This window comes from Oncorhynchus tshawytscha, linkage group LG09, assembly GCF_018296145.1.
Source record: "Oncorhynchus tshawytscha isolate Ot180627B linkage group LG09, Otsh_v2.0, whole genome shotgun sequence".
Lineage (NCBI taxonomy): Eukaryota > Metazoa > Chordata > Actinopteri > Salmoniformes > Salmonidae > Oncorhynchus > Oncorhynchus tshawytscha.
In genome coordinates, this window is record NC_056437.1 from 15275718 (window position 1) to 15292375 (window position 16658).

At 44.0% G+C, this 16658-nt stretch overlaps 1 protein-coding gene across 2 annotated transcripts in view; it reads left to right on the forward strand.

Annotated features, from left to right (window-relative positions):
- Window positions 1–16658, forward strand: part of epb41l4a (erythrocyte membrane protein band 4.1 like 4A) — a 101692-nt gene that overhangs the window by 52604 nt on the left and 32430 nt on the right. For both annotated transcript variants that reach the window (XM_024430951.2, XM_024430952.2), the window contains exons 8-9: window positions 14849–14936; window positions 15342–15430. In XM_024430951.2, the coding sequence (XP_024286719.1) occupies window positions 14849–14936; window positions 15342–15430 (177 nt within the window). The remainder of the gene's footprint in view (window positions 1–14848; window positions 14937–15341; window positions 15431–16658) is intronic.

The following is a 16658-nucleotide window of genomic DNA, read 5'->3' on the forward strand; positions in this document are numbered from 1 at the left end:
ATGGATGACCTTTGGAGCAGTAGGGAATGAGGGATGACCAACAGAGCTGTAGGGGTATAGGGATGACCGACAGAGCTGTAGGGGTAGAGGGATAGCCAACAGAGCTGTAGGGGTATAGGGATGACCTACAAGGCTTTTGGGGTATAGGGATGACCTTCAGAGCTGTAGGGATTGAGGGATGACCAACAGAGCTGTAGGGGTAAAGGGATGACCAACAGAGCTGTAAGGGTTTATGGATGACCGACAGAGCTGTAGGGGTATAGATTGACCAACAGAGCTGTATGGGTAGAGGGATGACCGACAGAGCTCTAGGGGTATAGTGATGACCGACAGAGCTGTAGGGGTATAGGGATGACCAATAGAGCTGTAGGGGTATAGGGATGACCGAAAGCTGTAGGGGTATAGATTGACCAACAGAGCTGTAGGGGGAGAGGGATGACCGACAGAGCTGTAGGGGTATAGGGATGACCACCAGAGCTGTAGGGGTATAGGGATGACCGACGGAGCTGTAGGGGTAGAGGGATTGCCAACAGAGCTGTAGGGGTATAGATTGACCAATAGAGCTGTAGGGGTAGAGGGATGACGACAGAGCTGTAGAGGTATATATTGACCAACGAAGCTGTAGGGGTATAGGGATGACCGACAGAGCTCTAGGGGTATAGGGATGACCAACAGAGCTGTAGGGGTAGAGCGATGACAGACATAGCTGTAGGGGTATAGATTGACCTACAAGGCTTTGGGGGTATAGGGATGACCTACAAGGCTTTTGGGGTAGAGGGATGACCGACAGAGCTGTAGGGGTATAGGGATGACCAACAGATCTGTAGGGGTATAGATTGACCAATAGAGCTGTAGGGGTAGAGGGATGACGACAGAGCTGTAGAGGTATATATTGACCAACGAAGCTGTAGGGGTATAGGGATGACCGACAGAGCTCTAGGGGTATAGGGATGACCAACAGAGCTGTAGGGGTAGAGCGATGACAGACATAGCTGTAGGGGTATAGATTGACCAACAGAGCTGTATGGGTAGAGGGATGACCGACAGAGCTCTAGGGGTATAGTGATGACTGACAGAGCTGTAGAAGTATAGGGATGACCAACAGAGCTGTAGAGGTATAGATTGACCAACAGAGCTGTATGGGTAGAGGGATGACCGACAGAGCTGTAGGGGTATAGATTGACCAACAGAGCTGTATGGGTAGAGGGATGACCGACAGAGCTCTAGGGGTATAGGGATGACCGACAGAGCTGTAGGGGTATAGGGATGACCAACAGAGCTGTAGGGGTAGAGGGATGACCGACAGAGCTATAGGGGTAGAGGGATGACCGACAGAGCTCTAGGGGTATAGTGATGACTGACAGAGCTGTAGAAGTATAGGAATGACCAACAGAGCTGTAGAGGTATAGATTGACCAACAGAGCTGTATGGGTAGAGGGATGACCGACAGAGCTCTAGGGGTATAGGGATGACCGACAGAGCTGTAGGGGTATAGATTGACCAACAGAGCTGTATGGGTAGAGGGATGACCGACAGATCTCTAGGGGTATAGGGATGACCGACAGAGCTGTAGGGGATAGGGATGACCAACAGAGCTGTAGGGGTAGAGTGATGACAGACAGAGCTGTAGGGGTATAGATTGACCAACAGAGCTGTATGGGTAGAGGGATGACCGACAGAGCTCTAGGGTATAGTGATGACTGACAGAGCTGTAGAAGTATAGGGATGACCAACAGAGCTGTAGGGTATGATTGACCAACAGAGCTGTATGGGTAGAGGGATGACCGACAGAGCTCTAGGGGTATAGGGATGACCGACAGAGCTGTGATAGATTGACCAACAGAGCTGTATGGGTAGAGGGATGACCGACAGAGCTCTAGGGGTATAGGGATGACCGACAGAGCTGTAGGGGATAGGGATGATCAACAGAGCTGTAGGGGTAGAGTGATGACAGACAGAGCTGTAGGGGTATAGATTGACCAACAGAGCTGTATGGGTAGAGGGATGACCGACAGAGCTGTAGGGGTAGAGGGATGACCGACAGAGCTCTAGGGGTATAGTGATGACTGACAGAGCTGTAGAAGTATAGGAATGACCAACAGAGCTGTAGAGGTATAGATTGACCAACAGAGCTGTATGGGTAGAGGGATGACCGACAGAGCTCTAGGGGTATAGGGATGACCGACAGAGCTGTAGGGGTATAGATTGACCAACAGAGCTGTATGGGTAGAGGGATGACCGACAGAGCTCTAGGGGTATAGGGATGACCGACAGAGCTGTAGGGGTATAGATTGACCAACAGAGCTGTATGGGTAGAGGGATGACCGACAGAGCTCTAGGGGTATAGGGATTACCAACAGAGCTGTAGGGGTATAGATTGACCAATAGAGCTTTAGGGGTAGAGGGATGATGACAAAGCTGTAGAGTTATATACTGACCAACAAAGTTGTAGGGTATAGATTGACCAACAGAGCTGTAGGGGTAGAGAAATGACCGACAGAGCTGTAGGGGTATAAGGATGACCGACAGAGCTGTAGGGGTATAGGTATGACCTGCAGAGCTGTAGGGGTAGAGGGATAGCCAACAGAGCTGTAGGGGTATAGGTATGACCTACAAGGCTTTTGGAGTATAGGGATGACCTTCAGAGCAGTAGGGATTGAGGGATGACCAACAGAGCTGTAGGGGTAAAGGGATGACCAACAGAGCTGTAGGGGTATATGGATGACCGACAGAGCTGTAGGGGTATAGATTGACCAACAGAGCTCTAGGGGTATAGGGATGACCGACAGAGCTGTAGGGGTATAGGGATGACCAATAGAGCTGTAGGGGTATAGGGATGACCGAAAGCTGTAGGGGTATAGATTGACCAACAGAGCTCTAGGGGTATAGGGATGACCGACAGAGCTGTAGGGGTATAGATTGACCAACAGAGCTGTATGGGTAGAGGGATGACCGACAGAGCTCTAGGGGTATAGGGATGACCGAAAGAGCTGTAGGGGTATAGGGATTACCAACAGAGCTGTAGGGGTATAGATTGACCAATAGAGCTTTAGGGGTAGAGGGATGACGACAAAGCTGTAGAGTTATATACTGACCAACAAAGTTGTAGGGTATAGATTGACCAACAGAGCTGTAGGGGTAGAGAAATGACCGACAGAGCTGTAGGGGTATAAGGATGACCGACAGAGCTGTAGGGGTATAGGTATGACCTACAGAGCTGTAGGGGTAGAGGGATAGCCAACAGAGCTGTAGGGGTATAGGTATGACCTACAAGGCTTTTGGAGTATAGGGATGACCTTCAGAGCAGTAGGGATTGAGGGATGACCAACAGAGCTGTAGGGGTAAAGGGATGACCAACAGAGCTGTAGGGGTATATGGATGACCGACAGAGCTGTAGGGGTATAGATTGACCAACAGAGCTCTAGGGGTATAGGGATGACCGACAGAGCTGTAGGGGTATAGGGATGACCAATAGAGCTGTAGGGGTATAGGGATGACCGAAAGCTGTAGGGGTATAGATTGACCAACAGAGCTGTAGGGGGAGAGGGATGACCGACAGAGCTGTAGGGGTAGAGGGATTGCCAACAGAGCTGTAGGGGTATAGGTATGACCTACAAGGCTTTGGGGGTATAGGGATGACCTACAAGGCTTTTGGGGTAGAGGGATGACCGACAGAGCTGTAGGGGTATAGGGATGACCAACAGATCTGTAGGGGTATAGATTGACCAATAGAGCTGTAGGGGTAGAGGGATGTCGACAGAGCTGTAGAGGTATATATTGACCAATGAAGCTGTAGGGGTATAGGGATGACTGACAGAGCTGTAGGGGTATAGATTGACCAACAGAGCTGTAGGGGTAGAGAAATTGACCGACAGAGCTGTAGGGGTATAGGGATGACCGACAGAGCTGTAGGGGTATAGGTATGACCTAAAAGGCTTTTGGGGTATATGGATGACCTTTGGAGCAGTAGGGAATGAGGGATGACCAACAGAGCTGTAGGGTGAGAGGGATGACCACAAGAGCTGTAGGGGTATAGGGATGACCGACAGAGCTGTAGGGGTAGAGGGATAGCCAACAGAGCTGTAGGGGTATAGGGATGACCTACAAGGCTTTTGGGGTATAGGGATGACCTTCAGAGCTGTAGGGATTGAGGGATGACCAACAGAGCTGTAGGGGTAAAGGGATGACCAACAGAGCTGTAAGGGTTTATGGATGACCGACAGATCTGTAGGGGTATAGGGATGACCAATAGAGCTGTAGGGGTATAGGGATGACCGAAAGCTGTAGGGGTATAGATTGACCAACAGAGCTGTAGGGGGAGAGGGATGACCGACAGAGCTGTAGGGGTATAGGGATGACCACCAGAGCTGTAGGGGTATAGGGATGACCGACGGAGCTGTAGGGGTAGAGGGATTGCCAACAGAGCTGTAGGGGTATAGGTATGACCTACAAGGCTTTGGGGGTATAGGGATGACCTACGAGGCTTTTGGGGTAGAGGGATGACCGACAGAGCTGTAGGGGTATAGGGATGACCAACAGAGCTGTAGGGGTATAGATTGACCAACAGAGCTGTATGGGTAGAGGGATGACCGACAGAGCTCTAGGGGTATAGGGATGACCGACAGAGCTGTAGGGGTATAGGGATGACCAACAGAGCTGTAGGGGGTAGAGGGATGACCGACAGAGCTCTAGGGGTATAGTGATGACTGACAGAGCTGTAGAAGTATAGGAATGACCAACAGAGCTGTAGAGGTATAGATTGACCAACAGAGCTGTATGGGTAGAGGGATGACCGACAGAGCTCTAGGGGTATAGGGATGACCGACAGAGCTGTAGGGGTATAGATTGACCAACAGAGCTGTATGGGTAGAGGGATGACCGACAGAGCTCTAGGGGTATAGGGATGACCGACAGAGCTGTAGGGGATAGGGATGACCAACAGAGCTGTAGGGGTAGAGTGATGACAGACAGAGCTGTAGGGGTATAGATTGACCAACAGAGCTGTATGGGTAGAGGGATGACCGACAGAGCTGTAGGGGTAGAGGGATGACCGACAGAGCTCTAGGGGTATAGTGATGACTGACAGAGCTGTAGAAGTATAGGAATGACCAACAGAGCTGTAGAGGTATAGATTGACCAACAGAGCTGTATGGGTAGAGGGATGACCGACAGAGCTCTAGGGGTATAGGGATGACCGACAGAGCTGTAGGGGTATAGATTGACCAACAGAGCTGTATGGGTAGAGGGATGACCGACAGAGCTCTAGGGGTATAGGGATGACCGACAGAGCTGTAGGGGATAGGGATGACCAACAGAGCTGTAGGGGTAGAGTGATGACAGACAGAGCTGTAGGGGTATAGATTGACCAATAGAGCTGTAGGGGTAGAGGGATGACGACAGAGCTGTAGAGGTATATATTGACCAACGAAGCTGTAGGGGTATAGGGATGACCGACAGAGCTGTAGGGGTATAGATTGACCAACAGAGCTGTAGGGGTAGAGAAATTGACCAACAGAGCTGTAGGGGTATAGGGATGACGACAGAGCTGTAGGGTATAGATTGACCAACAGAGCTGTAGGGGTAGAGAAATTGACCAACAGAGCTGTAGGGGTATAGGGATGACCGACAGAGCTGTAGGGGTAGAGGGATGACCAACAGAGCTGTAGGGGTATAGGGATGACCAACAGATCTGTAGGGGTATAGGGATGACCAACAGCGCTGGAGGGGTATAGGGATGACCAACAGAGCTGTAGGGGTAGAGGGATGACCAACAGATCTGAAGGGGTATAGGGATGACCAACAGAGTTGTAGGGGTATAGGGATGACCAACAGAGCTGTAGGGGTATAGGGATGACCAACAGAGCTGTAGGGGTAGAGGGATGACCGACAGAGCTGTAGGGGTATAGGGATGACCAACAGAGTTGTAGGGGTATAGGGATGACTGACAGATCTGTAGGGGTATAGATTGACCAATAGAGCTGTAGGGGTAGAGGGATGACGACAGAGCTGTAGAGGTATATATTGACCCACAAAGCTGTAGGGGTAGAGGGATGACCGACAGAGCTGTAGGGGTATAGATTGACCAACAGAGCTGTAGGGGTATAGATTGACCAACAGAGCTGTAGGGTTATAGGGATGAGCAACAGTGCTGTAGGGGTAGAGCGATGCCCGACAGAGTTGTAGGGGTATAGATTGACCAACAGAGCTGTAGGGGTATAGATTGACCAACAGAGCTGTAGGGGTATAGATTGACCAACAGAGCTGTAGGGGTATAGATTGACCAACAGAGCTGTAGGGGTATAGATTGACCAACAGAGCTGTAGGAGTATTGGGATGAGCAACAGAGCTGTAGTGGTATAGATTGACCAAAAAAGCTGTAGAGGTATAGGGATGACCAACAGAGCTGTAGGTGTATAGATTGACCAACAGATCTGTAGGGGTATAAGGATGACCGACAGAGCTGTAGGTGTATAGGGATGACCAGCAGAGCTGTAGCGGTACAGGGATGACGGGCAGAGCTGTAGGGGTATAGATTTACCATCAGACCTGTATGGGTAGAGGGATGACCGACAGAGCTGTAGGGGTATAGATTCACCAACAGAGCTTTAGGGGTAGAGAGATAACCGACAGATCTGTAGGGTTATAGGGATGACCGACAGAGCTGTAGGGGTATAGGGATGACCTACAGAGCTGTAGGGATAGAGGGATGACCAACACAGCTGTATGGTCGGAAGGATCACCAACAGCACTGATGTGGTATATATTGTATATAGGGATACATCGCAGTGCTAGAGGCATCACTACAGACATGGGTTCGATCCCAGGCTGTGTCGCAGCCGGCCGCGACTGGGAGACCCATGAGGCGGCGCACATTTGGCCCACGTCGTCCTGGTTTGAGGAGGGTTTGGCCTGCCGGGATGTCCTTGTCCCATCGCGCTACAGCGACTTCTTGTGGCGAGCCGGGCACATGCACGCTGGCTTCGGTTGCCAGCTGTACGGTTTCCTCCAACACATTGGTGTGTCTGTCTTCCGGATTAAATAAGCAGTGTGTCAAGAAGCAGTGCGGCTTGGCGTGGTCGTGTTTCGGAGGACGTTTGGCTCTTTACATTCGCCTTTCCCCAGTCCGTACAGGTGTTGCAGCGATGGGACAAGACTGTAACTACCAATTGGATACCTCAAAATTGGGGAGAAAAAGGAGTAAAAATTATTGACTAAAATCAAAAAACCTATAGGGTTTCTCTTCTCAGACTGAGACAGTCCTATTATTACATATCATATACATTACAGTTGTTCTTACAGAGTCAACCCCTTAAGTCCTGAAAGGTCTTAGTCTATGACCATACATTCCATTAACTTCTTGCGTCGAGCCATCCCGGATCCGGGATCGTGAATACAGCCTCAAGCTCATTACCATAACGCAACGTTAACTATTCATGAAAATCGCAAATGAAATGAAATTAATATGCTAGCTCTCAAGCTTAGCCTTTTGTTAACAACACTGTCATCTCATATTTTCAAAATATGCTTCTCAACCATAGCAAAACAAGCATTTGTGTAACAGTATTGATAGCTAGCGTAGCATTTAGCGTTAGCATCAGCAGGCAATATTTTCACAAAAAACAGAAAATCATTCAAATAAAATAATTTACCTTTGAAGAACTTCAGATGTTTTCAATGAGGAGACTCTCAGTTAGATAGCAAATGTTCAGTTTTTCCTGAAAGATTATTTGTTTAGGACAAATCGCTTAGTTTTGTTCATCACGTTTAGCTACGAAAAAAACCTGTATCCAGGAGTGTAATTATCCCCGCAGCTCAGTAGCATAACACAACGTTAACTATTCATGAAAATCGCAAATGAAATGAAATTAATATGCTAGCTCTCAAGCTTAGCCTTTTGTTAACAACACTGTCATCTTAGATTTTCAAAATATGCTTCTCAACCATAGCAAAACAAGCATTTGTGTAACAGCTAGCGCAGCTAGCGTAGCATTTAGCGTTAGCATCAGCAGGCAACATTTTCACAAAAACCAGAAAATCATTCAAATAAAATCATTTACCTTTGAAGAACTTCAGATGTTTTCAATGAGGAGACACTCAGTTAGATAGCAAATGCTCAGTTTTTCCTGAAAGATTATTTGTTTAGGAGAAATCGCTCCGTTTGGTGCGTCACGTTTGGCTACCAAAAAAAAAAAGAAAAATCAGTCATCAAAACGCCTAACTTTTTTCCAAATTAACTCCATAATATCGACTGAAACATGGTAAACATTGTTTAGAATCAATCCTCAAGGTGTTTTTCACATATCTCTTCATGATATATCGTTCGTTGAAAGCCTCCTCTCTCCTCTCAATCACTGGATGACTGCGTGCAGCTTGTAGATTACGCACCAATTTAGACAAAGGACACCGGGCGGACCCCTGGTAAATGTAGTCTCTTATGGCCAATCTTCCAATGATATGCCTACAAATACGTCACAATGCTGCAGACACCTTGGAGAAACGATAGAAAGGGCAGGCTCATTCCCGGCGCATTCACAGCCATATAAGGAGACAATGGAAAACAGAGCCTCAAAAATTCTGCCCATTTCCTGGTTGAAGTTTCATCTTGGTTTCGCCTGTAGCATGAGTTCTGTGGCACTCACAGATAATATCTTTGCAGTTTTGGAAACGTTAGAGTGTTTTCTTTCCAAAGGTGCCAATTATATGCATAGTTGAGCATCTTTTCGTGACAAAATATTGCGCTTAAAACGGGCACGTTTTTTTATCCATAAATTAAAAGAGCGCCCCCTATATCCAAGAAGTTAATGTTGCTGACCAAGAGACAGTGATCATCATTTGATTTTGCGCTATTCCCTCTGGTCTCTCTCTCTCTCTCTCTCTCTCTCTCTCTCTCTCGGGTATGGGACAGAGGAGAGGAAGAGGGGAAAAGAGAGAGGAAGAGTGGAAAAGAGAGAGAGGAGATAAGGAAGAGAGAGGAAGACAGACGGGGAGCGACAGAAGGAGAATTCTGCATGGTTGTAGAAATGAATGGCTCTTGAATGGCTCTCTCATAGGCTGAAACCCGCTAATTATCAAAATCCAGAAAAGAGCCATTCATTTCTACAACCACCTAAAAGGAAGTGATTCCCAAACCTTCCATAACATAGCTATCATCTACAGAGAGATGAACCTGGAGAAGAGTCCCCTAAGCAAGCTGGTCCTGGGGCTCTGTTCACAAACACAAGCAGATCCAACAGAGCCCCACGACAGCAATGGAATTAGACCCAACCAAATCATGAGAAACAAAAAGAGAATAACTTAACACGTTGGAAAGAATTAACAAAAAAACTGAGCAAACTAGAATGCGATTTCAGACTACACAGTGACAGAATACCTGACACAAAATTAAGGAGAGAGCGACACTTCAATATGAAAAGAGGAGAGGCAGAGGGAGGAAAAGAGAGATAGAAGGAGTGGTAGGGAGGGGGGGAAGGGAGAGGGAGAGATAGATACAATGAGACAGATGTAGTTTTCTCAAGAGCCTGTGGATGTCAACCTCGCTGTGATCTGCTATGTAGAGTGAGCACCCAGCACCACACCCCTTGTCACATATATGTTGCTCTCTGACTCCCTTCCACTTCCTATTCCTGCCTCGTCCGTCCAGGTGGCCTCATTCCGACAGGCAGCAGTGGGAAGACATGAGGCCAACCAAACACACACACACACACACACAGCCAGGCAGGCAGACGTGGGGCCAGATGGAGGGATGAGTGTCCCTGTCCCTTTCCCCACCCGTTGTATCACAGCTCCATGGAGCTCCTGCCTCAACCTGCCCACCCCGAAGTGTCCTTTAATAACTCCCCGTTCCAAGCCACTCACCACCTAACTGCATATATGAGACAATAATCTCAGCCCTGGCCCGGCCGCTTATAAAGAACATGTGAACAGAATCCAAAATGTACTCGGGAAAGAAGTGGGAGCAAAGGATGAGATTGTGTCTTCAGGGTATGGATGGAGGAGGAAGAGTGGAAGACGAGGAGGAGAAGGAGAGGTGTGAGGAGATCTAGGGGTCACACTTGAGCAGGCTGAATGAGTCTGAGTCTCTGTGTTACTAATGTGTGTGATCAGGAGATCAATGATACGGCTCGAGAGCGGAGAGCGGAGAGGAGGAGGAGGAGGAGGAGGGAGGGGACTCATCCAACCTCTAACATTAGGAGGGAGATGTTGGCACAGTATATGAAACTTACCAAAGTCAGAGTTTACACTGCAGACACACTGCTTATAGTCCAGAGATTACAGTATGGGTTGCACGATACATACAGCAATACCATCACCCTTTATCCACATTCATAGATATTTTCAAAATATTGTAGACTCAGTTGGCAGTTGGTACACGGTTCACTCTTGATAAACATATTGTATGTACTCAGCGAAGCACAGGGTGTTGGTCCATACATGTGGTCTCCTAGACTGCATGCGTTTGGTTTTTAAACATGATTCTCTCTGTATGACATTGTAGTTAATGAGTAATAGGAGATACATAACCCAGTCCACAACCTAGTTGAACATGATTTCACATGGAATGTTAATTAAGAAATAGGAACGTAGAAAAAGCATTACTGACTAGATGAGGAGGGGGGAAAGTATGTTATGTACGTTTTGAAAAGTGTATTGTTTCATTTGAGTATATTTATTGTAGTCTCGTGGGACCAGACAAGTCTGTCGCTGAACATTACGTCTGGCATGTAAGATGACTTGTATTGTAGTTCCTTATTATTATTTTTTACTATTATTATATGTAGAATATTTATCTCAGTGTTGCCACTTCAGAGTGTTTCCATTGTCTTGTATCTGTTCAGACTGCATACAGTACTCTTAAACACTCTAGCTATAATCTCACTACCTATAATTACCTCTGTTGTTGACCAGGTAGATCATCATGTTAGATTTACTGTTTATTAGACTGGTGGATTCATGACAGTTAAACAACTCTCCATCACTGCTGTAATACTGTCATCAGGGGTGAAGTACGACACAATAAATATCAACTTTCCATGTATTTGGGGTGTTCTCTTGTTGCACTGTATTCCCCCAAATAGTCACCTAGTGATTTGTTACATGGCTGTTTCTAAACCCTTAGCTTTAGATGTTTAAAAACCCTTAGCTTTAGATGTTTATAAACTCTTAGCTTTAGATATTTAAAAACCCTTAGCTTTAGATGTTTCTAAACTCTTAGCTTTAGATGTTTATAAACTCTTAGCTTCAGATGTTTATAAACTCTTAGCTTCAGATGTTTCTAAACTCTTAGCTTTAGATGTTTATAAACCCTTAGCTTTAGATGTTTATAAACCCTTAGCTTTATATGTTTCTAAACTCTTAGCTTTAGATGTTTATAAACCCTTAGCTTTAGATGTTTATAAACTCTTGGCTTTAGATGTTTCTAAACCCTTAGCTTCAGATGTTTCTAAACTCTTAGCTTTAGATGTTTCTAAACCCTTAGCTTCAGATGTTTCTAAACTCTTAGCATTAGATGTTTCTAAACCCTTAGCTTCAGATGTTTCTAAACCCTTAGATTTAGATGTTTATAAACTCTTAGCTTTAGATGTTTATAAACTCTTAGCTTTAGATGTTTATAAACTCTTAGCTTTAGATGTTTCTAAACCCTTAGCTTTAGATGTTTAAAACCCCTTAGCTTCAGCTGTTTCTAAACCCTTAGCTTTAGATGTTTCTAAACTCTTAGCTTTAGATGTTTAAAAACCCTTAGCTTTAGATGTTTCTAAACCCTTAGCTTTAGATGTTTATAAACTCTTAGCTTTAGATGTTTATAAACTCTTAAAGATGTTTCTAAACCCTTAGCTTCAGATGTTTCTAAACCCTAGCTTTAGATGTTTATAAACTCTTAGCTTTAGATGTTTATAAACTCTTAGCTTTAGATGTTTATAAACTCTTAGCTTTAGATGTTTCTAAACCCTTAGCTTTAGATGTTTAAAACCCTTAGCTTCAGCTGTTTCTAAACCCTTAGCTTTAGATGTTTCTAAACTCTTAGCTTTAGATGTTTAAAAACCCTTAGCTTTAGATGTTTAAAAACCCTTAGCTTTAGATGTTTCTAAACCCTTAGCTTTAGATGTTTCTAAACCCTTAGCTTTAGATGTTTAAAACCCCTTAGCTTCAGCTGTTTCTAAACCCTTAGCTTTAGATGTTTCTAAACTCTTAGCTTTAGATGTTTAAAAACCCTTAGCTTTAGATGTTTCTAAACCCTTAGCTTTAGATGTTTATAAACTCTTAGCTTTAGATGTTTATAAACCCTTTAGAATAGATAAAGATATCTAGATGTTCTAAATAGTCTGTACAATATAATGTCACACTACGGTATGTATACTTGTAGTGTAACGGTTCTCTTGTGGTGAAGGAGAGTCGGACCAAAATGCAGCGTGTAGATTGCGATCCATGTTTAATCAAACAAACGTAACACGAATACACACAAAACACTACAAAACAATAAACGTAACGAAAACAGCCTATACTTGTGTCAACTAACACAGCGACAGGAACAAAGACACTAAGGACAATCACCCACACCAAACTCAAAGAATATGGCTGCCTAAATATGGTTCCCAATCAGAGACAACGATAAACACCTGCCTCTGATTGAGAACCACTTCAGACAGCCATAGACTTATCTAGAACACCCCACTAGCTACAATCCCCCATATATACACACCACATACAAAAACCCATGCCACACCCTGGCCTGACCAAATAAATAAAGATAAACACAAAATACTTTGACAGGGCGTGACATGTAGGTGTATACTAGCTCATGTTACACCATGTACAGTAGAAGTCGGAAGTTTACATACACTGAGGTTGGAGTCATTAAAACTCATTTTTCAACACCTCCACAAATGTCTTGTTAACAAACTATAGTTTTGGCATGTCGGTTAGGACGTCTACTTTGTGCATGACAAGTAATTTTTCCAACAATTGTTTACAGACAGATTATTTCAATTATAATTCACTGTATCACAATTCCAGTGGGTCAGAAGTTTGCATAAACTAAGTTGACTGTGCCTTTAAACAGCTTGGAAAATTCCAAAAAATGATGTCATGGCTTCAGGAGCTTCTGATAGGCTAATTGACATTATTTGAGTCAATTGGAGGTGTACCTGTGGATGTATTTCAAGGCCTTCCTTCAAACTCAGTGCCTCTTTGCTTGACATCATGGGAAAATCAAAAGAAATCAGCCAAGACCTCAGAAAAATAATTGTAGACCTCGACAAGTCTGGTTCATCCTTGGGAGCAATTTCCAAACACCTGAAGGTACCTAGTTCATCTGTACAAACAATAGTACGCAAGTATAAACACCATGGGACCATGGGACCGCTCAGGAAGGAGCAGTATGCTCCTAGAGATGAACGTATTTTGGTGCAAAAAGTGCAAATCAATCCCAGAACAACAGCAAAGGACCTTGTGAAGATGCTGGAGGAAACAGGTACAAAAGTATCTATATCCACATTTAAACAAGTCCTATATCGACATAACCTGAAAGGCCGCTCAGCAAGGAAGAAGCCACTGCTCCAAAACCACCATAAAAAAGCCAGACTACGGTTTGCATCTGCACATGGGGACAAAGATCATACTTTTTGGAGAAATGTCCTCTGGTCTGATGAAACAAAAATAGAACTGTTTGGCCATAATGACCATTGTCATGTTTGGACGAAAACGGGGGAGGCTTGTGTAACGGATGTGAAACGGCTAGCTTAGTTAGCGGTGGTACGCGCTAAATAGCGTTTCAATCGGTGACGTCACTTGCTCTGAGACCTTGAAGTAGTTGTTCCCCTTGCTCTGCAAGGGCCGCGGCTTTTGTGGAGCGATGGGTAATGATGCTTCTTGGGTGACTGTTGTTGATGTGTGCAGATGGTCCCTGGTTCGCACCCAGGTATGGGCGAGGGGATGGTCTAAAGTTATACTGTTACACTTGCAAGCTGAAAAACACCATCCCAACCGTGAAGCACGGGGGTGGCAGCATCATGTTGTGGGGGTGCTTTGTTGCAGGAGGGACTGGTGCACTTCACAAAATAGATGGCATCATGAGGTATGAAAATTATATGGATATATTGAAGCAACATCTCAAGACATCAGTCAGGAAGTTAAAGCTTGGTCGCAAATGGGTCTTCCAAATGGACAATGACCCCAAGTATACTTCCAAAGTTGTGGCAAAATGGTTTAAGGACAACAAAGTCAAGGTTTTGGAGTGGCCATCACCAAGCCTTGACCTCAATCCTTTAGAAGATTTGTGGGCAGAACTGAAAATTGTGTGTGAGCAAGGAGGCCTACAAACCTGACTTGTAGAAGGCTACCCGAAATGTTTGACCCAAGTTAAACAATTTAAAGGCAATGCTACCAAATACTAATTGAGTGTAATTGAGTTTGTAAACTTCTGACCCACTAGGAATGTGATGAAATAAATAAAATCTGAAAGAAATCGTTCTCTCTGACATTTCACATTCTTAAAATAAAGTGGTGATCCTAACTGACCTAAGACAGGGAATTTTTACTATGATTAAATATCAGGAATTGTGAAAAACTGAGTTTAATTGTATTTGGCTAAGGTGTATTTAAACATTCGACTTCAACTGGATACAGTAAGATGTATACTTAATAATGTTACACTATGGTATGTATGTATACTTGTAGGTGTATACTTGCTCATGTTATACCATGTATACAGTAATTGCAGATGTGTACTCGATAATGTCACACGTTGTATACTTGTAGATACACACTAGATAAGATTTCCTTCTATGTGTTTGTATATGGGCTTGAACGCCTTTGCTGATGCTTCACCAACAAGATAAACTCTGTGTTTCAGGGGCCAGATTCCCTCCAAGGCTGAACACAATTATTTAGGAATCGCCAAAACACTGGATATGTACGGGGTCGATCTTCACCCTGTGTTTGTAAGTAGTCACATGCGCCGAATACAACCGGTGTAGGTAGACCTTACAGTGAAATGCTTACTTACAAGCCCCTAACCAACAATGCAGTTTAAAAAAATACAGATAAGAATAAGAAATAAAAGTAACAAAACATTAAAATAACAATAGCGAGACTATATACAGGGGGTACTGGTACAGAGTCAATGAGATGCTTGTTAGAGCTGTATTCTGTGGTTTATCACGATCACATTGCCTTGATAATGTTCTTTCTTATTGTCCTAGTCTCTGTGTATGGAGAGATGACTATTTTACTCTTTTCTTATCCTTTGACACATGCGTTAATATCTTTACTGTGTGTTATTTCTGGTTGGGACATAGTATGTAAGTTGTGCTTGGAATAATACCTATTATTGTGGTGTGTTTCAGGGTGAGAATCAATCTGAATACTTCCTGGGGTTAACACCTATTGGAGTTGTTGTTTACAAGAACAAAACACAGGTTGGGAAGTATTTCTGGTAGGTATTGTTTTTGGATGATTTGTATATACATTGTAGGAGTAAATAAGGAATATGATAGTTTGACCTATAACTCTCACTTCTGACTCTTTTAACAAACCTAACGCAGTAGCGTGAACCTATAGCGTTAGTGATATAGGTTCAGGGATGTGTCAGAAATATTTGTGCTATTTGTGCTATTTCCACTATCACAATTATCAACGGACTTGCTGGCGTTGGTGCGAAAGGGCTGGGTTTTGATGAATTAACAAGTTGTGGGTGTGTCAAGGCTTGGCCCCTCACTGGCCAATCAGAATGTACTCTCACAGATGGCTAAATAATTGGTTGCTTTAAGTTGTGTATTTACAGTCTTTTATGTATTGCCTTGGAATCAACTCAATTTCCAATGTTTGTCCTTTATAGTTTGTTAAATGGCTTACAGAAACAAAATAACACAATGTAGACTGTCTTTGCTAAATACGTTAACTTGAACCCAATCTAAGTAAATGCATGGCTTCAATAGCATTCACACTGATATAGGTGTAGGTCTACTGTAAATTGTATTATGGCTGAGCATCGACATGCCAAACATTGTCAATAAACAAAATTCAATAAATAATTGATAAGGCCTAAAAAGAGAGCAAATAATTTGATTTAAATTTGAAAAGAAGCGACAACTTGTTTTAAATAGGCTATGTGTAAATACACTTACAGACACCATCATTTCTCCCCGTGGGCATATCATTTTAAAACAATGCAGACTATAGAGGGTGTTACTCACATCCCAATGTTTCACAGTAGCTGGACAAAGATCCAATATAAAGAGAAAGGGAGAACGTCCACTCACCGTTATACTGCTCCCAAATACGAATATATGTGGAACCATCTTACAGATCAGATCACATTCACCCATCTCCAGCATCTGCATTGCAAGCTTGTCACAGACGTTGCCACCATTAAACCAGGAAAGGTAAATCATTCTAATAACTTTGGTTGTAATAAAATGTAACGAAAAACAACCAATCAGTTTTTTTTTAAACAACAATAAATAAATGTGAAATGTAATGATATCATGAAATCGCCAGGATAAAAAAGAAAGGCATTGCTGTTGAACCAGCCTTTGTTATAGTAGGCCTAAAGGAGGGCTTGGGTTTTGAACAAATTCTCAAACATGATATTTTAATACATCTTTGGTGATTAAGATTTATTTACAGGATGGACATGGTCTCAGGGGCCAGTCTTAACTACC